This window comes from Melanotaenia boesemani, chromosome 10, assembly GCF_017639745.1.
Source record: "Melanotaenia boesemani isolate fMelBoe1 chromosome 10, fMelBoe1.pri, whole genome shotgun sequence".
NCBI lineage: Eukaryota > Metazoa > Chordata > Actinopteri > Atheriniformes > Melanotaeniidae > Melanotaenia > Melanotaenia boesemani.
The window spans coordinates 3,295,058-3,322,102 of NC_055691.1; the positions used below are offsets into that span (position 1 = coordinate 3,295,058).

General features: G+C 41.4%; 2 protein-coding genes and 1 long non-coding RNA gene across 4 annotated transcripts; 2 read left to right on the plus strand and 1 right to left on the minus strand.

Moving 5' to 3' along the window:
• The first annotated feature begins 853 nt into the window (after positions 1-853).
• Positions 854-2,909, plus strand: LOC121647483 (lymphoid enhancer-binding factor 1-like). Its single transcript, XM_041996979.1, has 7 exons — positions 854-937; positions 1,474-1,535; positions 1,645-1,701; positions 2,166-2,316; positions 2,403-2,510; positions 2,633-2,687; positions 2,905-2,909. The coding sequence occupies exons 3-7, from the start codon at positions 1,646-1,648 to the stop codon at positions 2,907-2,909; spliced, it is 375 nt and encodes a 124-aa protein (XP_041852913.1). The 5' UTR covers positions 854-937; positions 1,474-1,535; position 1,645.
• A 1-nt stretch (position 2,910) lies between these two features.
• On the plus strand, positions 2,911-6,692 carry LOC121647187. The gene is made up of 5 exons (XR_006011805.1): positions 2,911-2,944; positions 3,503-3,814; positions 4,556-4,621; positions 4,748-6,262; positions 6,518-6,692. It is a non-coding gene; the product is annotated as an uncharacterized LOC121647187 (long non-coding RNA).
• Positions 6,693-11,426: 4,734 nt separating this feature from the next.
• Positions 11,427-16,947, minus strand: LOC121647180 (galanin peptides-like). 2 transcript variants are annotated; one of them, XM_041996390.1, is made up of 7 exons: positions 16,895-16,947; positions 16,708-16,788; positions 15,422-15,476; positions 15,005-15,076; positions 13,410-13,496; positions 11,904-11,975; positions 11,427-11,543 (listed from the first exon to the last, which is right to left on the minus strand). In XM_041996390.1, the coding sequence occupies exons 2-7, from the start codon at positions 16,786-16,788 to the stop codon at positions 11,482-11,484; spliced, it is 429 nt and encodes a 142-aa protein (XP_041852324.1). In that variant the 5' UTR covers positions 16,895-16,947; the 3' UTR covers positions 11,427-11,481. The 2 variants fall into 2 exon arrangements, with proteins under 2 accessions (XP_041852324.1, XP_041852325.1); XM_041996391.1 differs by lacking the exon at positions 15,005-15,076.
• Positions 16,948-27,045: the final 10,098 nt, after the last annotated feature.

Genomic DNA, 27,045 nt, shown 5'->3' on the forward strand with positions numbered 1-27,045 from the left:
CAGTGAGAGTGTGTGTGATGTGTTTGTGTCTGCAGTCAGTGTGATGAATCTGCAGTGAGAGTGTGTGTGATGTGTTTGTGTCTGCAGTCAGTGTGATGAATCTGCAGTGAGAGTGTGTGTGATGTGTTTGTGTCTGCAGTCAGTGTGATGAATCTGCAGTGAGAGTGTGTGTGGTGTGTTTCCTGCTTTAGTTTCTGCTTAATGATTTCTGTGAGATATTAAAGGACCAACTGCAGCAACATGTCATCTTGTGTCACAGGAAATCCTCGAAGCGTATTCGCGGTCTGTCGGGCTCGAGGTGGTGGACACCAGACCTCCTCCATCTCTGCTTCATCCTCCCTCTCCTCCTCTGATCCCTTCTCCTCCTCCTCTTTCTCCTCCTCCTCATCTTTCTCCTCCTATTCCTTCTCCTTCTGTTTCTCCTTTATCTTGCCCTTCTCCTCCTTCTAGTGTTTCTTCTTTTATCTGTTCTCTTCCTCTTTCTCCTTTTCCTGCTTCCCCTTCTCCTCCTCATCTTTCTCCTCCTATTCCTTCTCCTTCTGTTTCTCCTTTGTCTTGCCCTTCTCCTCCTTCTAGTGTTTCTTCTTTTATCTGTTCTTTTCCTCTTTCTCCTTTTCCTGCTTCCCCTTCTTCTCCTCCTCTTTCTCCTCCTTCGCTTCTTACTGTTTCTCCTCTTCCTCCTCCTCCTTCCCCCCCTCCTCTTTCTCCTCTTCCTCTTCCGCCTTCTCCCCCTCCTCCTTCTCCTCCTCTTCCTTTTCTTACTGTTTCTCCTCCTCCTCCTCCTTTATTTTACCCTACTCCTCCTTCTACCATTTCCTCTTTCATCTCCCCTCTTCCTTCTCCTGCTCCACCACCTCCTCCTCCTGGTCTCTCTGCAGTGCTGGGTCCAGCCAACCCTGCTCCCATCATCCTGCAGCCGGCTCACCTGACCGGTCAGGTAGGTGCTGACAGTGAGGAACAGGTGAGAGTGGAGGGAACGGACAGATGTTCATTCTACTTTATCCATAAAGATGCTGATCAATGAGGAAGATTTCACAACAATTGGAGCTAAATTGATAAAAATAAATGAATAAATCTGGTTTGTAAGAGCTCAGAGGTCAGGTGTAACAAAGTGTTAAATGTAGCAACAGATCAAATTAAATTCAATAAATCAACTTGAAACTAAAACAATAATTTAAGAAAAAACAAACTTGTAGAGCATCAAGCAATAAACGAATGAAGTCGGAAAAGTGACAAAAAATAACACTAAGGTAAAAAAACATGGTTTATTTAAAAAGATGAATAATTTGAACGGTTTTGGTGATAAAGAATCATCTAGTAGCTGGTTAGATGAATCCGATCAAACAGGTGAACATGTCTCCCGTTCCCACTCTTTCCTAAAATGGATGAAAGTGTTTATGTGTGTGTGAGCTGGTGGGTGGACGTCACCACAGCAGCTTGTTTCACATCTGTTCTGTGTGTTTGTGTCTACAGGTGAACTCTCTGCCAGTTCTCTGGCTCGTTAATGGGCAGCTAGTGGTCCCTCCTGGATACCTGTAAGTAAAAGACAAATCCTGATCAATGTTTAACACCAGCAGCTGAGCCTCTGTTTGTATGTCCACACTGTCTTCCTGCTGTTAAATGTGTGTGTGTCTGTCTCTGCAGGATGCCGGTGCACCACCCCCGCCCCGCTGCAACCACCCAGAGCGCCTGCTGCTCACAGTAAGTTTTCAGTGGATGCTTTCACTCCAGATCTTCTTTTCTTCTCTCCTGATCTGTGCCAGTGGACCAGGTTTCTGCTTTGTTGCCTCAATATCTGTGTCCCATGGAAAGTTAGGATTCTTGAGATTGGAATGATGTATACCATTCCAGGCTAAAATCATAACAACAGATTCATTTTATACGTTTATTTTCGACCAGTCACTAATGCAATTTATCTGTGAAGCCATGCTGTTCTCCAGTAGCAAATGATGCTGTAACAAAAGGGGTCCTGTTACATCCACAAGGGTCCAGTAAAAGTAGTCCAGTAAAATAGTTGGTCCACAACAAGTCTTTTATCCATAAAAACTCATTGTAAGCGAAACCTGAAGGATTTTAAGGTGTAAAGTACTTTTTTCCTTACTGTGAGTCACAATGGAAACACGAGTTCTCCTCTGACTGGTTTTTATTCTGTTTTGTGGCTGCAGGAAGAGGAAGCGAGATGACGACAGCGAGCCGCCATACGTGAAGAAGCCACCCAACGCCTTCATGCTCTTTCTGAAGGAGCAGAGGGCGAGTGTGGTGGCTGAGCTTGGCCACACCGGGAGCGCGGCGGTGAACACCATCTTGGGGGAGAGAGTAAGTAAACTTGATCCGCTAAGCATCCTGTGTTGATGCTGGTTTCTGATCTGAGAGGCTGACAGTATTTTGTGGTCTGTCCACAGTGGAAGTCCTTGTCCACCGAGCAGCAGGCCAAGTACTACCAGGAGGCCGACTCAGCGAGGCGCCGCCATGAGCAGCAGCACCCCCAGTGGTCCAGCAGCGACAACTACGTACGTACGCTGTGCTCAGACATGATCACCTCACTGCACTGACGCTGATGAAACGGTGACAGCAAAGAGTTTCTATCAGCTGGTATCAGAGGAAAAATCAAATGTGTCTTTTTCACTTTTAGGGCCAGAAGAGGAAGAGGAGGCGCCAGGGGAGCACAGCTCCTAGCAGCTCTGGAGGTAACACAAGACTTCACAGCATGTGTCCCATAGGTCCAAAGGTCCCACATTGTTAAAACGTTATTGTTGAACAACAGAGACACACGTTGAAGAAATCAGCTGAATAAAACTTTAAGATGAAGATCACAGTCAGGGTTAGAATTAAAATCTTTCTTGAAGTTGTCTCAGAAGGCTGATGGTGCTTTTGTGTATTTGTGTTGCAGCTTCCTCTTCTCAGCCTGAAGGAGGGTCTGCAGCACCTGCCTCTGATGTCTGAGGTAAGCCCCGCCTCCTGGTGGATCCTGCTAGGTCCTCCACTAGTTCACCACCCCGAGCCCAGACAGAGTCCACCCATTCAGCATTATACTGATTTTTTGGCCCTTAAATCCTTAAAGGTAGCCAGTCAGTTAGTTCCTCTGAATGGCAGGAATCTTGGAGTCATTCTTGACCAGGATTAGTCCTTTAGTTCTCACATCAAACACGTCTCTAGAGCAGCTATCTTTCATTTACCATGCCATGCCATTTTTATTTATATAGCACTTTTAAAAACATCTGATTGTTTCTTATTTCCAGTCGTTCCCAAAACACTGACAGACTTGCGGTACAGAAAATGTCTTGAACTAGAATGGGTGGCAGGGCTTTTAGTTTTCATCCCACTTTCTGTCTGTCTGGGGACGAAATGCTGACACACTTTGTTTTTAAGACAAAACTAAAAGTTGACGTCCTTGATGAAGCTAATGTGTAATTTATTAACCTGATTGTCAATCAAATGATTGATCATAACATTTAAAATTCACTGAAACTGTTTAATCATTGATGTTTCTTCTCTCTTGTAGGCAGACGAGTGGCCGTGGTCCCAGAACGTAGACCAGAAGTTCTGGGACCAACAGACTGAAATCCTCCTCAGAGCCACTTCATCCATTTTTTATTTAAATTTCTGATTAACTTTTGTATATAGTTCTGTTTATAGTTCCGTGTAAATAGTTCCATTTAAGGTTTAATGTTTGTTTTTCTCTTGTTTTTGTTGCTCTACAGTGTTGACCATCCAACTGTAGAACATCCACCTTACAGCTCCACCTGCAGCCAATAACATCGGCTTGTGTCAACATCCACCTCGTCTCCACCTGCAGCCAACAACATCGGCTTGTGTCAACATCCACCTCAAGTCTCCGCCCACAGCCAACAACATCGGCTTGTTTTACCATCCACCTCGTCTCCACCTACAGCCAACAACACCGGCTTAAGTTAACATCCACCTCGTCTCCACCTACAGCCAACAACATCGGCTTAAGTAACATCCACCTCGTCTCCACCTACAGCCAACAACACCGGCTTAAGTTAACATCCACCTCGTCTCCACCTACAGCCAACAACATCGGCTTAAGTTAACATCCACCTCAAGTCTCCGCCCACAGCCAACAACATCGGCTTGTTTTACCATCCACCTCGTCTCCACCTACAGCCAACAACACCGGCTTAAGTTAACATCCACCTCGTCTCCACCTACAGCCAACAACATCGGCTTAAGTTAACATCCACCTCGTCTCCACCTACAGCCAACAACATCGGCTGGTGTCAACATCCACCACGTCTCCGCCCACAGCCAACAACATCGGCTGATGTCAACATCCACCTCGTCTCCACCTGCAGCCAACAACATCGGCTGGTGTCAACATCCACCTCAAGTCTCCGCCCACAGCCAACAACATCGGCTTGTGTCAACTTCCACCTCGTCTCCACCTACAGCCAACAGCATCGGCTGGTGTCAACATCCACCTCGTCTCCGCCCACAGCCAACAACATTGGCTTGTGTCAACGTCCACCTCGTCTCCGCCCACAGCCAACAACATCGGCTGGTGTTAACATCCACCTCAAGTCTCCACCTACAGTGTCTCCTCTCAGCCAGTGAGAAGTCTTTGTCCATCTCCACCTGTGGCCTCTACATCCACCCTCAGGTAAAATCCACCGTCTTCCATCTGTCTCTTTACTGTATGTAGTTCATTCTCCACCTCTCTGTGTAGCTTAGATGACGTCATCTTCCATCTACAGCTTATTGACAGCCTGTTTTTCTGCTCTTACAGACTTGAAGAAGAACCAACTCCATCTGCAGGCACCAGCAGCTTCTTCCTCCAACAACAGTACTGTGTAGAAGTCTCGTGCCACTCCTTTCTTTGCTTTTGTCTCCAACGTTGACCTTGTCCTGAGCAGTAGTTTCTGTTGCTCAAGACAAGTTTAACTTTTCCTGGAAGCTTTTAAACCTGCAGCTTTTTCTACTTTCCTCCACCATCTGTTCTCCGGGCTTTCTGATGGTCTGAAAGTTTTCTTTTTACATTGGCTGCTTTATAACTTGTTTGTGGAGCTGAGTGGTTATGGAGGAATGTGTTTGTTTATATTATTGTTTGTTTGTTCATATCGTTATGTGTGTGTTTGTCTCTTAACACTGACCTCTGAATCAGCAGCCTCTGTCTGAGGGTGATGTTTGGTTTGAACTAAGCCAGGATGTCGTGTTGGGAGAAGATCCTTCTGAGTTTCTGCTGCCACATATGAAGGACAATATTCTTCCTCCCGTTATTTCTGTCTTCTCCGTTTTGTGTTGTTCCAGTTTTTTAGCTGATTTAATGAAATTCCAGTTTGGATGTAAACAGGTTTGAAGTGCTTCCTTAATGTGTTTTTGTTCTTTAAGTTTTTCCTCATAGGAACTTTTTCAGCCACATGGTGTGAGGTTCTGATGGCGGACAGTTGGTGTTCCAGTGGGTGGTGTTGGTCAGACAGCGGATACTGGTCTGTGTGGGTTTCTGGTAAATTCCAGTGTTGAGGCTTCCAACCTCCTCAATGTGAACACAGTCCATAAAAGACGACTTTTATGGACGTAGACCAGGATCTGGGTTTTTACTCACACCACCCACTAAAAAGACAAACTGTCCGTTGAGGATGGAGGGAAAACTTAAGGAATAAAAGCACATCAAGTAAGCCATTTAAACCAGTTCATATCCAAATGGAGGTTTCATCAAATCAGCTAAAACTTCTGGTAAAACACAGAGAAGACAGAAAGAACAGGAGGAAGAATATTGTCATTCCACATGTGGCAGGAATGACCCAACATGACTCAGACAGAACAAAAAGCAGCCAAGGTGTTTCAGCAAATCTCTGCTTCTTTTTCTGACCTTTTTCTGCTTCTTTTGGTTTTGTTTGGGGTTTTTTTTTTTTATCTGGAGTGGCTCCAGACTTTTACACAGTACTGTCCCCCAAGGTAAGAATTCACCTTCCATCCCTGTGATGGACAAACATCATGTTAACTTTTCTTTATTTATCAAATCATTTCTCATCTTCAGTTGTCTCACATGATAAAATTGTATAATTCTTTTCCTTTCCTGGTGCCTGAGATGTCCTGACTGAAGAAAGCATTGTGTCAAAGACTGAAGTTAAACAGATGAAGTGTTGATATTTAAAGGAGTGAAGTTCTCCAGCTGAATTTAGTTCTTTCTTTTACCACATTTTTTTTCAGGTTTCCACCTGCAGCCCGTTACCATCTCTATCTGTAACCACGGTGATCCATCTGCAGAGGAACCTCTCCACCTTCTGCCATCAACCTCCAGGTAAAATTCTCCTTCAGTCTCCACCTGCACACACCTTCAGAAAATAAAAACCTCCATCTCTTCCAGCACTTTCCAACTTACAATGTAAAACACGTCTTCTGCAGATTGAACCTCCACCTCCTGGAAAAAAACCCTTGTCTGTCTTCTAGTTGATGTTGATGTGAAGTTTTTTTTTAAACAGGACTGATCCAGTATTCTCAACCCAAATGAAGCCTTTGGTTTCTGAAACCGTGTCATTCTCTGCTTTTCCTCCAGACCCAGTTGGATTTCAGTGACCCAGATCAAGTGGACTCTGACCAAGAACCATTCATCGTCTGTGCCTCACATTATTCCGGATTCCTTCCTCCACCTCCACACCACCTCATCGTTCCTCTGACTGGGAGTGCTCTTCCACGGGGCCTTTTCTCTGGACTGATTGTTTAATTATTTATGTTTTCTTGGGAGGAGGGTGTTACGGCCCCTGCTTGTCGTGGACAGCTGTGGCCGTTTTAATTAGGGGCTGCAGAGCGCTGCCCGGAGTGGCTAAGGCCAGCGTCTTTGTCCCCGCCCCTTTGTGGCTGGCATTCCTCTGGACCAGTCAGGCTGCAGCTCATGAGGAAGCTCAGGCTGAAAAGGCTGCAGCCGAGGCAGGTCTGGAGGGGGAGAAGCCAGAATGGCTTCGGCCGCTCTCCCCCTCATGTTGTGCACCGGGTGTGTGTGTGTCGCGACTACCTCCCCTTTCCACAATGGGTGCTTTAAGTGTTTAGTTGTGTTAAGTTTACTTTGTGGTGATTGTTTTAGTGCTGGGCTAGGTTAGTGTTTTATTGTGTTGTGACGACGGTCACTTTAGTTTATGGGCCTGCTGCTTTTGTTTGGCTTTAGTTTCCTCACCGAGTTGCGGTCGTGTCTTTGTGTGCACTCGGTGAGTGTTTGGTATAGGTTTTGTTTTGTTTCTTTCTGCAGGTCCGCTAACCCCAGCTTATCTTTATTTTGTTTTACAGGTTGTCCATCACTTTTCACGGAAACTGTAAATAAATGTGCTTTCATTGTAACTTACCACCTGTCCACACCGTATTCTTTGTTACGCCCTTCCATACACCTGAGTCGGGTCGTAACAGAGGGAGGGAGGGAGAAAGGGAGGAGGGAGGGAGGGAGGGAGGGGAGCGTGTACATTTTTCATTATGAAGTAGGAAATTTGAGTTGTGTGATAGAGTTGTGTGTGTTAGTGTTGTAGAAATGGGTGATAAAAGTTTATATTTCTGCCTACTTGTCACACATGAAACGGGAAGATGTAAATATTGTAAATATTGTAAATAAAAGAACATGTTTGAAATAAATTTTGAAATGTAATGAAATGAAAATAAAACTTTCTGTGACTTTGAATTGTTAAAGCTTTTATGCTTATTCCACAAGTATCGTCAGGAAAGAGAGACCAGAATAACTGAGTTTCATCAGTTTGTGGAATTTTACTGTCTTTAAATCTGTCTTCATTTTTTTAATGTGGCTGAAAAATCTAAAAGTTTTCACATTTGGGCTGAAACAAATCTAAAGCAGGAGATTTGCTTCACACCTGCAGAGGGAAATAATCTATTATAGTGTTTCTCTCAAGATTCTATTTTAAAGTTTATTATCAGAATATGGAACTTGTAATTCGTTTGTTTACTCCATTTAAGGTAAATGTGTTCTATTAAAGCAAAACTCAAACCAGAGTTTTGAAAGTACACATTACTCAATACTCATCATAAAAGGTGGAGTTTAAGTAATAAAATACGTCCATATGACCTAATGGGGCTGTCGGTTTTTACAGAGTGGATTTAACAGTCGACTACAAAATGTTTTTATCCAGACTTGAACATGTTGTTCTTCTAGACACTATTTTATCTTTGTTTAAACCTTATTTGTCTGAAAGGTTTTTTTTAATGTCACCATTGTGGAATTCTCTTCTTCAGCCCCCAAATTCCTGTGGTGTACATCCATGGGTCCATTTTGGGTCCCATTGCCTCTGGAATAAGTTTTTAGAAAGTACAACATTTCCTTTCATTGTTACACAGATTACATCCAAATTTGTTTAAACCCTTTTAAATCTGATGTTATCGTCCCATTGCAGCCTGTTTAACTCTTTACACAAAGTCAAAAAATGGTTAACAGACGACATTTGTAGCCTAAATGGAAACAAAACCAAAGTTGTTGTATTTGGTGATCATTCACCTTAGGATCACCTAACAGACACACTTTGCCCTCTTTCCTCTCAGCATTCTCCAAATGACAGAAATCTTGGAGTGGCTTAAGATAGTGCTTTCAAACTAGAGAAGCAGATGGCTTCAGTAGTGGAGTTTGTACCTTTACGTACGTAAATAGGTATGTTTGTTTCAAACATCACTGTCACACTCTCACACATCCTGAATGTGTGGCTGTTAGGTAACACGTCCACCAGGGGGCAGTGTAGAGTTCAGAGTTCACCTCTAAGTTCCAACATCTGTTTTATACAACAGTAAACATGGTGATGCTGGAGGAGAGGAGATCATGAAAATGTTTACTCTCAGAAACAGACATAAAAACAGGCAATGCGGCATTCACACCTTCATCACCTGTAGACTGGACTAACTGCACAGAAGGCATGAACTCATCACTCCGGTTCTAACAGGTTTACACTGGCTACCTGTCCATTTTCACATTGATGCTGGGATTTTTCTTTTACTTACTTTTAAAGTTTTAAATGGTGCAACACCCAGTTGTTTATCCAATCTGCTCAGTTTTTATAAACCCAAAAGATCTCTGAGATCATCCAGTCATGTGTTCTTAGTTCAGCTAAGGTCTTGGTTAAAGCAGAGACGGGATCAGGCTTTTGTGGTGATGCAACCCAGACTCAACCCAGAGACAGTGATCCCAATATTCCACCAGCATGCTAAGTGTGCCACGAGAAGAGTGAATATACTGGACAAGGTCTATTCTAACATCAAGAAGGGTTATAGGGCTAAACCACTTCCACACCTGGGCCAGTCTGACCATTTGTCCCTGATTTTAATCCCTGCATATGCCCCCTTCAGGAAAACTGCTCTTACCACCACAAAAACTGAAAACCGGGCCTGATGGGGCCTCTCTACACATACAGGACAGCTTTAGGAGGACCAACAGGAATATTTTTGAACAACCAGATCTCGTGGTGTTCACTCACAGCATTTTATGTTACATAAAATACGGCACTGACACTGTAACGGTAAACAGACGCACCCGGGTCTACCTTAACTGGAAGCCCTGGAAGAATCTGGAGGTCCAGCAGCTGCTGAAGGAAACGAGCACTGACTTTAGGTCTGGTGAGAGAGCTCTCTACAGCACGGCCCAAGCCAGCTTGAAGAGAGGCATCAGGAAGGCCAAGTTGGACTACAAGAGGAGGACTGAGGACCATCTGAACAGCAATGACAGCAGGCAGGTGTAGCAGGGAGTTCAGCAACTCACCGACTACAGGACTAACCTCAGTGGCGTGTTGTTGGCAGAGGAACTGAACCTCTTCTTTGCCCGCTTCGAGGTGATGCTACCAGATGCAGTTGTACACCACCCTGAGGCCCCTCCTTGCCTGAAATCCTCCACCATGGTCCCAATGCCCAAGAAACCCCACATCACCAGTGTCAATGACTACCGGCCAGTCACACTCACCCCAGTAGTGATGAAGTACTTCAAAAACCTGGTACGGGGTCATATCACAAATTCGACAGACTGCTGGTATCCTTCTATCAAGCTCCATTGAGAGCATCTTATTGTATTGTATTTGTGTGTGATAAAGCAGCTGCCAGTAGCTCAGAGGAAAGTGCTCCAGAGGGAAAATAAAATGGCTCAAAAGATCGTGGGCTGCGCTCTCCAAACACTAGAAGAACTATACAGTTCCTGTAGCCTTAAAAGAGCACAGACTATCATTAAGGACAATTCACACCCTGGACTCTCTATTTGAACTATTGCCATCATGCAGACATTGCAGAACAATAAAAACCAGGCCAAACAGATTCAAAAACAGTTTTTATCCAACTGCATTCATCACACTAAATACTAAAAAACACATATAATATGCAATGTTGTCTAAGGAATGAGTTCAGTATAGGGCTGGGTTTAATAAATTGATTAATCGATTTGATTCAATTAAAATTTAATAAATCCAATATCGACTCATAAAACTTGCAGATCAATTTTTTGTCTTTTTCCCAGTAAGGTTACGTTACTCTCGCGTTACTTACCGAGACTCTGCGAGATCTTAGCAAACACAGCTGTTTTCCTCTGTTGTCTCCGTCCAAAATCATCTTCTCTTGCCGAGATAATGTCAAGTTCAGATGTTTTCATTTGCCAGTGTGGATTACATACACATGTAAAGTATTTTACAGCGTATTACTACTTACATTAGTAGCCAACGCTGACACCGCGGACGCAACAACAACAGGAATTGATGCCACTACGTACATACTTCAAAATAAACCCAATATGGTCATTTTAAGTAATTTTCCTCTACAACAGGCTTATACTATGTTTTTTCTCTTTCTTTTACCAATAAGTACACTCTGATGCTATTTATCTGATTTACATGACAGCATGTCATAGCTGCACCTGCTGTCTGTGTCCACGGCAGTGAGCACACACACAGACATGCGCGTGTGCACAAGTGATCCCATTTCCATCAGAGGACAGAGTGCACAGAGTTCACTTTTACTTTAAGTTTGAGTGTCCGCAGGCTTTTATGTTTTTGTTGTGGTGTCTCTTTGTTTTAATCTGTTTTAGTCATTTCGTTGTACACGTTTTGCTTCTAGGTTTAATTTTGTAGGGCCTTTTCTTTTTACACACATCTGTAAAGCACTTTGGACATATTTGTTCTTCAAATTGTGCTATAGAAATAAATTTGACTTTGACAATGACAGCATGAATACAATAAATGTGATTGTGATGGGAATAAATAATCTCCAGTTTCCCAGTGAGTCTGGTGCCGTTTGTTTATTTCACTCCATTATCTGCCATCTGACAACAAGAAGATGAGAGAAGACAACAGAAGTCCTCATGACTTACATCCATAAGCAGTCAGCAGATGTTTACTGGCCTTCAGAGGATAAAAGATGTATTTACACACTGGGAACGGGAATATCTGATCTTTTTATTGTGACAAAATCGAAGCATCAGTGGAGATACAGTCATTGACATTCCGGGCAGCAGGAGCTCAGATATTAGAAACACAGAGGGAGGTGAACGGAGAGGAAACGGACACGTTAGGGAGAGGTCAGTTCGTCTGATGTGACAGAGGGAGGCAGGCTGTCCAAGGCTCCCATCTCTGAAACACACAAACACTGTCAACACCATCCAAACATCACACACACACCAACATGCTATCAGCCTCCAGTGCTCATCACCATGGAGATGATTCCTCCACTATATGGAAGTTTATCATTTAAATAATAAATTCCACTCTAATAAACTTAACATCAAGGTAAATCAGTGTATTTAACACACTACAATATTGATGAGTGTTATGAATCTAAAATCTAAGTCAAATATCAGTTGAAACAGAGAGTTGAGATTTCAGTGTTTAAAAGGTTGAAAAAAAGTCCCTAATAAGAAATCTTTATATTGGTTTTTTAAAAGTGTGTAAAAAGCTAATTTCCTCTTAAGCAAATGTTCATCAGAAACCTACCTTTAAGTTTGAGGTATGACAGGAAGTCGATGACGGTGTGGATGATGTCTGCATCTCCTATTCTCCAGGCTTCTGTGGAAGCAAAGTGAGTCCAGAGACGGGTCAGGATGAGTCCAACAGAGAAATATTCTTTCAGATACTCGTGCAGGGCTCTATGTTTGCTCTTCTAATCACCGGCCAGTGTGGCTAATAGATTCTTAAAGTTAGCGTCAGTCAGAATTTCCATAGGCCAATTATTTGGAGAGAGAAAATAATCCAGATTATCAGTGCAGATGAATGTGTTCAATCATACATGTTTCTTCAAATTGTTTTTATTGATACTTTTTATGAAAATGCTGAACAAAAAGAACAACATCCTCAGCGTTCTCCTTCCCAGCAAGGAACAAAGTAACTTACTAGTTACTAACCAGACTAGTTATTTACACCATCCAACCACCACATTTCTGTTTATCTTCTACACGTCACTTCATTTTAACTTTCTTCCTCATTCAGCTGCACTTTGTGCCGACTGTAGCTTATAAATCACATTTGCTCAGCTGGCAGCTAATGGATGTATGATGCATCGTGGAACAGTGTTAGAAGGAAGTGATTTGCTTCATTCATCAACGTGGTGGAGGTTCAGCTCGTTCCAAAGATTCAGCACCCTTAGAAACATCGACTTGCAAACAGTCGATTTAGTTTCACTCTGAGCTTCTATTTTAGCCAAAAATAGAAACTGTGAAGTGTTTTTGTTTTGTTAAGCAAGTTTCTTTTTTTTATAAAAGCCTTTATTTTTAAAAACTAAATACTATTGTTGGGTTGGATTGTTATTAAATTAAACCTTTAAATGAACTGAACACAGAACCACAGCAAACTAATCAAGTCAAGGCCAAAGTCTGACATACTTCAAGTAAAGAGACAGAGACCCTGGTAGGACTGAAATGAGAAGCCCTGCTCTACACTGTCTTTGCAGCTCCTGCCCCCTTCCTTCTTTTACATAGTGGTATGATCCAAATCGTCCTACAATGTGATTGGCGGTGTGAAGTTATAAACCCCACCTCTGCTTACTGAACAGTTCTCTTTGACGGGAGTCGGCTCTTCTTGTTCACCTCTAAGATTCATCTTTAAAGAATCACCTGCCACAGTGGCCGTAAGTTTTTATTTCTACCGGCCAAACTGAAGTTTAATCCGTATTTGGCGTCTTGTCAGGTGTTAATTTAGAGCTCCGCTCAGGTGTATTCATATTAAACATGATCTGAATCTGAAACACAGTAAAGAAAAGTCAGTACGGAGCTGAACGAGGATGTGAAAGAAATCAGCCGTCACACTGAAACCCGTCAGCCCGGGTTTTACATCACGGCTGAGCAGAAAACGGCAAATATTTAGTGGGAAAGTTGTAAAACTTTAAATTACTGAATGAAATAATCTGAAAATAATTAAATGCTTGGAGAAACATAAGATTTTAAACTGTTAGTACTTTGTTTGAGTCAGCTTGCAGAGCAACAGAGGACATTTTTTTAGACAGACCTGTTCTGAAGTCCTCATCCTGGCCCATGTCCCTCTTCCCAGCCAGACCCGACTTCTCTCCAAGAGTCCTGTGTCCATCTATCCCATCTGGACAGTGAAGAGTGATCACAGTCAGATTCAAAGTCCACAGGAGAGGTTTGATTAAAAAAAATTTCAAGTTTTATTTTCCAGCTACTAAATTTTTCTCTCAGTCATGTAAGGCTGAAAACATTTCCTCATGTTGAGGATAAATACTCTGCTTCAGAGGTCTCATACAGACACACAGACATCCACAATGCACACCTGCACCTGAATCTGCTGACAAGAGTTAAAGGACATCGTTTACTGTGGGATAATTCAGCATAGTATTCTATTTGTTAATGATTTGTTCACTTTCCAGACTGGTACGAACCACCTGCAGGGCTTGGCTCATGGAATTGCAGAACAAAATGAACAGCATGTGTTTCTAACAGGATGGGCAGCAGCAGACGAGGTGATGCAGAATAATGATGAAAACACACAAGTATGTCAGAGAAAAGCAAAGTGATGATGAGTTTTCATGATGCTCATCCCACAAACTCACCATGAAGCTACAGATATGAAAGATATTTTAATTTCATGTCTTAGATGAGCTTCTTGTAGTTTTCCTTTCCGTGTTTGCAAGTGTGTCTTTATTATTTAAGTTCACACACATCGCAGCACTTCACCACCTGAGTGGTCATTACCAGCGCGTTCAGGGGAAAGAAGTTAAGTGGAAACTCTTCTGACTCATCTGGGGGCCTCATTATTAACTCAAGTGATGTTTGAACTCAGACCCCCGGACCTGTTTGTGTGTGCTCTGAGTTTCATGCTCGATTACAGTAAAAACAATAATAAAAATGATGTTCTTATATAAGTATAAAGTTCTCCGTGTATCTCTTTGGGCCCTTCAGGTTCTGATCTTTATATTTATTTTTCCTGAAAAAGCAGAACATTTTTAATCAACTACTTAATTTCTTAAATGAAGGCATCTTCTTTTCCTCTAGATAAAAGTTGGATAAATCAAATTAAACCCACATTTTGAATAAATATATATTCACTTTTTACAAAATGTAATTGTGGATTCTGTGGTGTTAGGGGTTTATTTTGTGGATAAATAGTCACTTTTGTGATTTTTACAGTTCACCACTGAAATCAGTCCCGTTATAGGCCTGAGCAAAAAATACTGTTAGCAAAATTTAAAAACCGAATCTTACAATTTATGAAGCGAGACTTTCTCATGAGGAATTGTGTCATATAACACGGTCAAGATGACGACCAGATTGAGAGATTAAAATTTGCTCAAAAGGACAGAAATGTCCATAATGATGTATCAGGTTTAATGTTCTGATAATAGAGTACCAGATACGGCCCAGTGTCAGTAATACCGCGGCATCAGTATCACCAAATCCCGGTACAGTAAGAAAGTAAAATCTTGATAAAGCATGCAGACAGAAATGGAGTATGGGATGCAGAAGCACAGACTACAGCAGGATGGCAGCAGTGTCCTTCTGAAAAAGCTGAAATGCGGGATGTCTGGATGAAGCAATTCCTGCACCGACACCAAAGCCCTGCAGCGGCTGATGTTTCTATCTTACATTGTGTGACCAGCTCGTCTCTGCCTCTGGCACTGGGAGAATCCTTTATCTGAATTAGGTGATCAATACGACCTGAAACACAGGATGAGGCAGGGGCAACCTTTACCTGGGCTTCACACACACACACACACACACACACACACACACACACACACACACACACACACACACACACACACACACACACACACACACACACACACATACACGCACACACGCACACACACACGCACTCCTTGATACCGAATATTCACTTAATTAGTCCTCTTTAGAAAATGAGGTAAGCTTTAAATTACATGCAGGGACATAAAACACACCAACAGAAAGACGAGTGCCACCATCTCTTACATTTCAAGCAAAACTAAAATACACCACGTTTACTGTGTGTGCAAGCGTGTGTGTGCAGGTTATACTTACGAGGACCTAACAGGTATCCAGCACTGTTCAGAGTCCAGCCTCGCTTCTCCTTTGCCTGCAAGATGCACAGACACTGATTTTTTCTAATTTACTAATAAGTCTATAATAAAAATCCAGATTTACTTCAATCAGAAACTAACCAAGAGGGAGATCAGTTCTGCCTTTTTCTGACGTAGCAAGTCACCAAAAATTTGAGACTGATGTGAGTTAGTAGACGTTAACTGAACTCCATAAATACGAGTCCCTGAGATTAAAACCAGTTACCCGGGCAGCTGCTGCAGAGAGAGTCGGGGGTCTGACATTATTTTAGCTAAAACCATGTCCACACCCAGTTCCTGCTGCATTTAAGATCACCAGTTCATTTCAGTGAGGCAAACCTGAACTCATCATGTGACGCATCACCTCTCATTTTCATGTGATTTTATCACATCAAATTTCTTCATCCACCTCATGGACTGACAGACTCACATGGAGTTCAGTTAACTTCTACTAACTCACATCAGTCCGGTTGATTCAAGTTTACACTTAGTTTTTTTCAGGTGAGTTTGAAAACTTGTAACTGGAGGATCAGATGTGGTTCTGTTTAGATTTTTATTGAGGACGTTTTAGGTTATTTGGATACAATAATAAAATGTTTTCATTGCAAACAATTCACTGTAAAAACTGTTGATATATAAGAACTCATGAAGTTGCTTCTGATGTGACTCTTATGCTTTAACTGATTATTTAATTTCTTTGGTTTTAAGTCAATAAGTAAAGGTTTTTTCCATTTTTTTAAATATATAAATTCTGACCCAGTTATTTATTTTGTCCCTCCAGCAGACTAAAGTGATGTGTAGATAAAAAGAAGTATTAAACATATCTGTTGGAAACCGGAGACGTGTTGGCTTGCAGCTGCTTTCATTTTAATTTTATTATATGTTTAGTTTATTAATAATTCGTGTGAGAGGGGCAGATTATATATGATTTCTTTTTTCTTTCTGCTCCTTTTCATTCACGTATTTGACAGTCATGTTTGTATTGATTTAATTTGTTTGGTTAAAGATTTACATAAATTCATAAATAAATAAAAGCTGCTGTCTCTTATATTTGTCTGTCTCTTTAGGTCCAGACGTCCACAGCGGATGAACAACTTAACTGACGAGGATTAAATAATACTTTATTTCTTATTGTAAATATAATTACTATCATATATTGGTTATCTGAGTTTTCCTTCCTGGTTTTTTCACCCCCCTCCAGAAACGCCGCATATAGAAGCAGAAAACTGCGTAAATATTTAAACTTACCGCAATGACCAGCCCGATGGTCTCAGACAGGGTGGCGCAAAAGATGAGTGACACGCAAAAAATCCCGAAGCACCTCTGCATCTGAAAGACGAAGAGATGAAGATGCAGCACAAACTTCATCACACACTCTATATTTCATCACATCTTCATCTTCATCACACACAGGTGGAGGAAAGTCAAAGCTCACCTTTGACTGGAGCTTCCTGTCGGATGGAGGAATGAGCTGCAGCAGAACTTGTGTGGCGCGTCTGGTTCAGATGCAATGAGGACTCCGTCCACCTTTTATGGTCCCTCCATCCCGACCCGCTGCCGTCAGCAGTGCCCCCTCCCCACACCCCGCAGGTCACGAGCAGCGCAAATAACATTTAGCGAAATCATATAATTCATCACATTTTCCCTCATAGATTTGCATTAGCAAAAAAAAAAAAAAAAAAAAAAAAAAAAAAAAGACATGAAAATCACGTCTTCTTGTTTTGTCTGAGTTCATATTGGAGCATCTCCAAAAGTCAATCAAACGTCTTCTCATCGATGATCTGAATTCATTAGGCTGTTGAACTCCAATTTCAAAGTTGTGAGTTAGAATATATATATATATATATATATATATATATATATATATATAAATCTTGTCAACCCATATTTTATTTCCAGTAAAAACATATTTGATATTCAAACTGGGACGTTTTACCATGTCATGGGGAATATGAGCTCATTTTGAATCTGATGGCAGCAACACGTCTGTAAAAAGTAGTTCCACGTTGATGTTCAGCATTGTGCATCATCTCCTCTACTTCTAACATGTCTGGAAACATCTGGGAAATGAGGAGACCAGCTGCTGGAGGTTTAGGAGAGGAATGTTGTTCCATTCTGGTCTGATGCAGGATTCTAGCTGCTCTACAGTTCTGGACCTTTTGGTTTCATGATGCTCCAAATGTTTTCCATTGGTGAAATATCTGAACTGCAGGCAGACCAGTTCAGCAGCTGGACTCTTCTCCTGTGAAGCCATGCTGTTGTGATGGATACAGGATGTGGTTCAGCATGGTCTTGCTGAAATCTGCAAGGTCTTCTGTGAAAAGCAGATGTTGCTCTAAAATAGATAGATAGATAGATAGATAGATAGATAGATAGATAGATAGATAGATAGATAGATAGATAGATAGATAGATAGATAGATAGATAGATAGATAGATAGATAGATAGATAGATAGATAGAAAACAAACATACAAATTTATTTACCAGATAATAAGCAACGAATCAACAGAACTAGAACATATAACTTCTTCTTTGCATGATAGAGCTTTAACCTGCATTTGTTGGTTTCAGGGTGAACTGCAGTCCATGCAGTGATTTCCAGTACAGAATCATGTCTGGTTTTAATGCAGATCACCAGCAGCCAGTTTAACCTAAAGCCTTGTCCCACGAGCACAGATTCCTCCTGATTCTCTGAATCTTTTGATGATGTTATACACTGTAAATGGTGAGATCTTCAAAGTCTTTATAATTTTATGTTGAGGGACATTCTTTTTTAAATTGTTCCACAATTTTTTACACCCAGTTTGTCTCAGATTGGTGAACCTCTGTCCATCTTTACATCTGAAAGCCTCTGCCTCTCTGAAATGCTGCTGTTATATCCAGTCATGTTAATGACCTGTTGCCAATTAACCTAATTAGTGGTCAAATGCTCCTCCAGTTGTTTTGATTACTTTTTCAGTGTTTTGTTTCCACTGTTCCAACTTTTTATAGATGTGTTGCTGCCATCAAATTCAAAATGAGCTAATGCTTTCTAAGAAATAGAAGATACAACACACTAAAAGGTAAAGCTGAGTCTGATAATTAAAATATAATTTTGATAGTACTTAGCAAAAAAATAATTGTGTTTGCACACAATTACCTTCATGTAAGATTGAGAGCATCATTAGATCCAATCACAGGCCTGGCAGGCACAATCAGCCATTTATTGATATAATTGTGCAGAAATCTTTTTTTCCTCTTTCATATAAATGTAAACACACAAATACACCCACACAGTGAACGAGCCATCTGCCCTGCAGCTCCACCCTCCTGAGCAATGGTTAATTCTCCTGGAGGAGCAGCAGGACAGAAAATAAAAACAAGATCAAAGTTAACAGGTTTACACACAGCTGAGCTCTTCATAATAATAATATAATTATACAGTCTGGATGAACACATGTTCACGCCTACATACAGCATAAACACACACTCAGAAAAATCTGAGATGTCTTTCTAAATCCTGAGTTCAGTTAAAAATAGCACACATCTGACTAAATAATGAAACAATGGCTGTGTATTATAGCTGCTGTGAGGATTATCAGGGACAGAAAAATACTGCATTTGTTAAATTTTCTTTAATTGTATGAATGTGATCAGGTCTGTCAGAAACACATCTGCTTCAGGAAGTTTCTCAATTTCCAAAATATATATTCCAGCACGTAATTATTTTAAACACCATTGATCAGTGATTTATTAGAACGTAGAATGACCAGAACATGTGATTTTACGTTTAAGGGATATTTTAACACTGATCACAACTTTCATCTAAATTCAGAGATCTCGTGTGCAGGACATTTGTGTTTTAGAGCAATTTTATATTAAACTTAAGTTTGTATAGGAAGGCATTCACTCTTTGTGGTTTAATAACATATGTTAGGTCTTGAAATCAAAACTACGTAGTTAGGGTAAGAAAAAGTTTATGGGCCTAAATTAAATTCTGTTTTTAACTTGGCTGCAATAAACACTGTCACTGACCCCATTAGGTTTCGTGGTCTACGAAGGTATAGATATGCATAAATAAAAGGTACTATGTGATTTGTCAGAATAGTTGTAGTGCAAACATATCCACCAGGGGGCAGAAGACAGGTATCAGATTATATACAACAGGATTTAGAACAAAGTTTTTACCATAAAGGGATGAAGTGTGTTTTAGAAACAGTATTTATCAAAAATGGGTGTTAAGTGGCTAAAAGTTAGATAATCATTTATCCTTGAAGTTTTATTTTTGAGTTAAAAGGAATCTTTCTGTTGTTCAACATTTAGTCTGAAGATACTTTTGGAGAGTTGGAAAATAATCTGGACTGGGGAATATGGGGGGATATTAGGACAGTATGAAAGGTGCAAAGATAAGGAGCTGGTCTGGTGATATCAGATGAAATTATATTTCACTGAATGACCATGTGTGAGGTAATATGTAAAAAACAGATAATTAAGTTGAGGCCATGTGTTGGACAATTTGTTTAACTTGTCTAGTTATATAAGTGCCAAACTTTCCTCCTTAAACTTCTGAATCAAGTGTTTCTTACTAACTATGATTCTGTGATTCCTCCTAATCGCAGGTTTTAACTGTAACAGACCATCTTGTTTAATATTTTGGATTTTTTCTTTGGAGGACAAATGTCCCTCCAGAGTTATAACAAAGTAGACAGACTGTTGCCTGCTTTTGTGGGATTTTTAGTTTTTGGGTAACAGAAAAGTGGTGGAGCCTGCTGTCCAGTCTCTGTTTGTCATTTTGTATCAAACTGTTCAGTTAGGTGAACCCAGAAAGTTCAGTTACATCGTCATATCTCGTACCTAGATTAAAATTAAATCAAATTAAATCATAATTATCCATGCTACATATATACTATAGCCATAAAGTCCCATACATAACTAACATGTGGCCACAAGTTAATTGTCTTATAACAGTAAATCAAATCAAATTACATTTTATTTATAAAGCACTTTTTACTCAAAAAGTAGCACAAAGTGCTTTACATAAAAACAGTTTGGCACATTAGAAACACCAATCTTCACACACCACAGTAGATGACCTAACAGTTTTAAAAACACACATCTTGATCATAATCTCTCTCGCTCTCACAAGCCCTTATACACACACCATGCATGCAGATGTTTTCAGCTTGAACACACCTGATTTAGATTAGATGAACTTTTCATCAAATTCTTTGCAAGCCTGCTAATGAGGCATTCATATCAGTCAGGTGTGTTAAAGTACAGAAACAGCTCAAACATGCAGGGCAGGGGTCCCGAGGACCAGGATTGAGAAACACTGCTGTAGAACATCAACTGACCGATACAAAAATGGAAGTCCTTGTTCATGCCCCTGATAGATTTTTCCCTACGATAGTTGAGTCTTGGCCCACTTGTCTCATTTATTAAGCCCTGAGTCAGGAACGTTGGCGTAACTCTTGACCAATCTTTGGATGCTCATATTAAATCGCTGTGTCATTCTTGTTTTTATCATTGAAAAAATTTTGCCAATCTGAACCCACTTGTGTCACAATCTGACATGGAGATGGTCCTTTATGTCATCATTGTACTGTGTCTTGATTATTGTAATTCTATTTTCTTAATTTTAAGTGAAAACTATCTAGAATGGTTTAAGTTTCTCCAGAATGCTGTTGCAAGGCTAATAACAAAATCTTTCAAGTTTTCATGTCACCTCTATACTAATCCAGCTGCACTGGCTCCCTATTCATTACATAGTTCATTTTAAAATTTTGGTTTTAATATGTAGCCAGGCCTGGAGGTGGGGCACGGAGGCGAGTGCTTGGTGGCCGGGCCTTTGCCCATGGGGCCCTGTCGGGCTCAGTCCGAAAGGGTGACATAGGCCTCCCCTTCTGTGGGCTCACCACAGACCCTGGCGGTCTGACCTTCTTCCATTCTGAAGTTGCTCCAGGTGAGAGGCTCCGAGAAGGTGTGGGCATGCTCATTGCCCCCCAACTTGGCGCCTATATGTTGGGGTTTACCCCGGAGGACGAAAGAGTAGCCTCCCTCCGCCTTCAGGTGGGGGGACTGGTCCTGACTGTTGTTAGTGCTTCTGCACCAAACGGCAGTTCAGAGTACCCGTCTGCCTTCAGGTGGGGGGACTGGTCCTGACTGTTGTTTGTGCTTATGCACCAAACAGCAGTTCAGAGTACCCACCCTTTTTGGAGTCCTTGGAGGGGGTGTTGGAGAGCACTCCTTCCGGGGACTCCTCATTCTGCTGGGGACTTCAATGCTCACGTGTGCAATGACAGCGAGACCTGGAGGGGTGACTGGGAGGAACGGCCCCCCTGATCTGAATCCGAGTGGTGTTTTGTTGCTGGACTTCTGTGCTCATCATGGATTGTCCATAACGAACACCTTGTTCAGGCATAAGAGTGTCCACATGTGCACTTGGCCCCAGGACACTCTAGACCACACATCGATGATTGACTTTGTAGTCGTATCATTGGACTTGCGGCCGCATGTTCTGGACACTCGGGTGTAGAAAGGGGCGGAGCTGTCAACCGATCCCCGCCTGGTGATGAGTTGGCTCAGATGGTGGGGGAGGATGCCGGTCAGGCCTGGCAGACCCAAGCATGTTGTGAGGATATGCTGGGAACATCTGGCAGAGTCCCCTGTCAGAAAGAGTTTCAACTCCCATCTCCAGCAGAGCTTCAACCATGTCCCGGATGAGGCGAGGGACATTGAATCCGAGTGGGCTGTGTTCCGTGCTTCTATTGTTGCGGCGGCCAGCCGCAGCTGTGGCCAGCCAGCATCCATCTTCATCCTGTCTCTTCAGGATTCAGCATTCCGAAGAAAAAGTGGCAAAGTGTGGTTTCTCTAGGTTGGGATGCTGCAGGGCAACAACAGTTCCAGGAATGTATAACAAATGTGAGTGTACCATAAAAAAACTCAGAAATGCATAGTTTTAAGATGAGAAAGTTACATACAGTAGTGTAACTTTAAATGCTGTAAGTTTGGTTGTTTTTTGGTTCTTTTTTAAACTGAACCAAAAGGTTTGGATTTCTAAACAGAACCAGAATATGTTGCTGTCTGACAAAATCAAAGATATCAACTGTGTTTCTATTGGTATCTAATCACTTTACTAAAATAACTGCTATCTTTTTTATTCTCTTAGAATGAACCATTTATATACTTGCTGTGGGTCCACATATCTGCAGCTGCCATAGTTGCACTTTTTCTACGGTGTCTCTGAATGGACAAACAACTCTGTGTGTGAAGCTTTAATTTGGCCACTGTACATTTACAAGTAATTTTAATGCCCATCTTTACCTCCACGTCAGTGATTCTCACTTACCAGACCTTTAACCAAACCAGTTGTTTACATGTAACCAAGACAACTAGCAAAATGCTGTCAATGAAGGGGACAGTTGTCCTAAAAGGAAATGTTTTAGTGATAACTATAGTCATTTATTTTAACTCCAAACAATTTGTATTATTACAACTATTAGTCACAACTATTAGTGACAAATGTGTTGTTGTGTCTGATTTTTCAGTGAAACTTCCCACATGTAGGTGTTGAATACACATAAAGGCCCTGCAGGTAATTGCACCATCCTCCACCCTCCTCCATATGAGGACTTTGTGGTTCATTAAAGGACACTTGAAAATGGCATCTGCTCCGTTGTGGAAACACTCATATGAATCATATTTCCATCCTGCCTCTTGTACTGTAGAGGGTCACATTTAATGGCATGAACAAACAACCTACATGGTAGTTTTGACTGGAGGACTTGATGGTTTAATGACACCTGGGTTGCCAGTAAAGGCTCAAAAAAAGAGAAATGGGGACAACTGGGATACCAAGTCTGTAAGAGGTGTTGAAGATAGAAGATTAAACCAGTCTGTATATGGGGAAGGCAAGGCAAGGCAAGGCAGTTTATTTGTATAGCACATTTCATGTACAGGACAATTCAAAGTGCTTTACATAAAACAAAGACATTACAGATATTTAGAATAGTAAAAGGCATCAACACATAATCAACACATAATCACAATAAAATAATAAATTACATTAAAATGATTAAAAGCAAGATAAGTAAAAAAAAGTTACCGTGCAGATTTCATGCATAGGCGCATGAGAAAAGAAAAGTTTTTAACCTGGATTTAAAAATGTCTACATTTGGGGAAAGTTTAATCTCCACTGGCAGTTTGTTCCATTTGTTTGCAGCATAACAGCTAAATGCTGCTTCTCCATGTTTAGTCTGGACTCTGGCCTGGACTAGTTGACCAGAGTCTTTGGATCTAAGAGCTCTGCTAGGTTTATATTCTCTGAACATATCACAGATGTATTCTGGGCCTAAACCATTCTGGGATTTGTAAATGATCAGAAGGGTTTTAAAATCTATTCTGTGACTGACTGGAAACCAGTGTAAAGATTTTAAATGGTGTGATGTGTTCAGATCTCTTAGTCCTGGTTAAAACTCTAGCAGCAGCGTTCTGGATGAGCTGCAGATGTTTAATGCTCTTTTTAGGAAGTCCTGTTAAAAGACCATTACAGTAATCCAGTCTACTGGAGATGAATGCATGGATGAGTTTCTCTTGGTCTTTCTGGGAGACTAATCTTTTAATTCTGTTGATGTTTCTGAGCTGGTAAAAAGCTGTCTTAGTGACAGCTTTGATATGGCTGCTGAAAGTCAGATCTGAGTCTATCAACACTCCCAGGTTACGAACTTGGTTGGTAATTTTAAGAGCCCGAGTCTCCAGGTGTTTGCCAATGCTGACCCTCTTCTCTTTGCTACCAAACAGAATAATCTCAGTTTTGTCTTCATTTAATTGTAGAAAATTCTCCCTCATCCAGGTGTTTATTTGCTCCAGACACTACACATTAAGTCTATTGGACTGCAGTCATCTGGTGACAGAGACACATAAAGTTGTGTATCATCTGCATAACTTTGATAACTAATGCTATAGTTTTGTAATATTTTACCCAAAGGGAGCATATACAAGTTGAACAGAAGAGGTCCAAGGACTGACCCCTGGGGGACTCCACAAGTCATGGCCACTCGCTCGATTCATAGCTGCCGATCGTAACAAAATAACTTCGGCCTTCTAAATAGGACCTGAACCAGTTAAGGACCGCTCCAGAAAGTCCAACCCAGTTTTCCAGCCTGTGCAACAGGATTCTGTGATCTACAGTATCAAACGCAGCACTGAGATCCAACAGAACCAGGACTGATACTTGACCAGAATCGGTATTCAACCTAATGTCATTTAACACTTTGACCAGAGCTGTTTCAGTGCTGTGATGAGGTCGGAAGCCGGACTGAAATTTATCAAGATTTCCACTTTCATTTAAAAAGTCATGAAGCTGGTGAAATACAACTTTTTCAATAATCTTGGAAATAAAAGAGAGGTTAGAGACAGGTCTATAGTTGTTCATTATAGAGGCGTCTAGAGTCCTTTTCTTTAGGAGGCTTAATAGCAGCTATCTTTAGTGACTTGGGAAAAATGCCTGATGCCAGCGAGCTGTTAACTATCAGTACGAGATCACTTTCTACTGAGGTAAAAACTGTTTTTAAAAAGTCGGATGGTATCATGTCCAGAGTGCATGTTGTTGATTTCAAGCCAATAACTAATTTTGTAGACTTTTTGTGGTTTGGGCTTCTGCATTTAGACATACTTTGAGAAGTTTATTGTCCCATATGAATTCACTAAAAGCTTTATTGACAGACAGACAGACAACTTTATTTATCCCCGAAGGGAAATTACGTTGTTACAGTAGTCCAGTAATAACATAAAAAATCCAGAGTGGAATAAGTTAGAGAAAAAAAATATGAATACAGAGTGAATTGGCAGATAAAGTGCAGTGGCAAGATGAAGTAATAATGAAAATAGCTATCAGATATTGATATGTAAATATGACTATGTAAATAAAGGAAGTGCAAAGATAATACAGAATGTTGAATGATGTGCAAAGGATACAAATATAATATTATCAGAGCGACAACTATAGGTTGCAGTAAGTACAGTGATTATTAATGGATTAAAAGAAAAGTTTAGACACAAACCTAAGGTGAGATCCATTCAAACATGTGGAACAATAAGTAACTGACCTGACGTTTAGGAGCAAAGTCAGTGGTTTTGTTTATTATTCTGATATAGACCTGATTAAGGCCTTGCTCAGAAAAAGACACCACCATGGAAACAGCATTGGAGTAAGCTAATACTCAACATAAGCAATGATCAAATTAAGCCACATGGAATTGACCATTTTATTTGCTTTATAAAGACGTGTTCTTCACATACTGTACGTCTATGTAGCTGCATTAAGAACCTCTGAATGTCATCCATCCTCCAAACTGACTATGACAAGAGGCCATTAGACAAATTCAAGTAAGTGGCATGACTGTGTGGTGGTGAGTGATTGTGGGTGCGGCGCGGGGGAGGGTGTGAGTGTGGGGTTATATGGGGTGCAGATTGGAGTAGGTGGGGAGTCGGGGGAGGGGGCCGATAGCACCCTGGTTCCCGGGGTGTGCGGCTGGAACATCGGGGTGTGTGCTGGCCCTACGCCGGGTGGCTGTCTGGGGGGCCTGGTCTTGGTCATGTTGCGGGCCCTCTGCCTTTGGGGGGTGGGGCGGGCACCTCTGGGCTCCTGGGGCCCTGGGCCCTTCGCTTGGGCTGCCCTGGTTGGCCGGTCCCTGGCAGGGCCGGCGGCTGCTGATCTTGGCCCACTGGGACCTGTGCCCCGGGACTGTGGGGGGCTCTTGCTGGGAATCCTCCGCCGCCCTTCGGGTGGGGCTGGAGTCAAATTTGTGGTGGGGTGGCTTGGGTTGGTGCTCCGGGTCTGCTGCTGAGGGCCCAGGCCTCTGGCCCTGGTCTGCCTCTGGCCTCCGTGGAGGCGTGGTCGCATTTGCATGATCTCACTCATCACTCTTCATCACTGATCACTCCTTGTTCCTCATGCTCTGCATGCTGACACAGTCACTGAGGTGTCCAGTGGGTTTTAATACTAAGCGATAATTATTTTTATTTTATTTTTATTTATTTATTTTTTTCCTGTGAGTTAGTACTGGTCGCTGTTATGTCTTTTTGATTTGGATATTATTTAAAAACTCTTAATGACTGGCAGCCCTGTTTTTTCTGTGTGTGTGTTTCTGCTTTTGTAAAAGTTGTAGGAAATGTTCTGGTGTGTTCATGTACAGGTGTAACAGTTTGTTGTCTGGTGATGGTGTGGATCGAAGGGTCGTTTCCTTCTGTCTTTGATCTTTTTGTCTCCTCTCTTCTTTTGCTCTTTTTGCTATTTTCCATCTTTTTCTGTCCCCTCCGGTCAGGTCCAGCAAGATTACATAGATTCGTGATTCAAAGTAAATAAATAAATAAATTAATCACATTATCAAGAGGAGCCTTACCCATAGGCCTCCCCTTGGCAGAGCAAATTTGTTCAGCACCATACAGCAACCAGATTATCATTCTGCTTGCTTTGATGCTGGACAGGACAAGTTAGAAAAAAAAAAAAAATTCAAGTAAACAGGGAGCTAAATTTGAACAGGTTTAAAAATACTAACTCTTGTCAGATGAAATGAACACATCTTATTGGTGGGATCATGTCCTCC

Excerpts from the sequence above, each read along its gene's own strand:
- LOC121647483 (XM_041996979.1), top strand. The coding sequence starts at position 1,646 with ATGCCGGTGCACCACCCCCGCCCCGCTGCAACCACCCAGAGCGCCTGC. Across the intron at positions 1,702-2,165 it reads CAGAGCGCCTGCTGCTCACA|GAAGAGGAAGCGAGATGACG; the intron begins GTAAGTTTTCAG and ends TTGTGGCTGCAG. Across the intron at positions 2,317-2,402 it reads ACACCATCTTGGGGGAGAGA|TGGAAGTCCTTGTCCACCGA; the intron begins GTAAGTAAACTT and ends GTCTGTCCACAG.
- LOC121647180 (XM_041996390.1), bottom strand. The coding sequence starts at position 16,788 with ATGCAGAGGTGCTTCGGGATTTTTTGCGTGTCACTCATCTTTTGCGCC. Across the intron at positions 13,497-15,004 it reads AGACGAGCTGGTCACACAAT|ATGGGATAGATGGACACAGG; the intron begins GTAAGATAGAAA and ends TTCACTGTCCAG. Across the intron at positions 11,976-13,409 it reads GGATGAGGACTTCAGAACAG|AAGCCTGGAGAATAGGAGAT; the intron begins GTCTGTCTAAAA and ends TTGCTTCCACAG.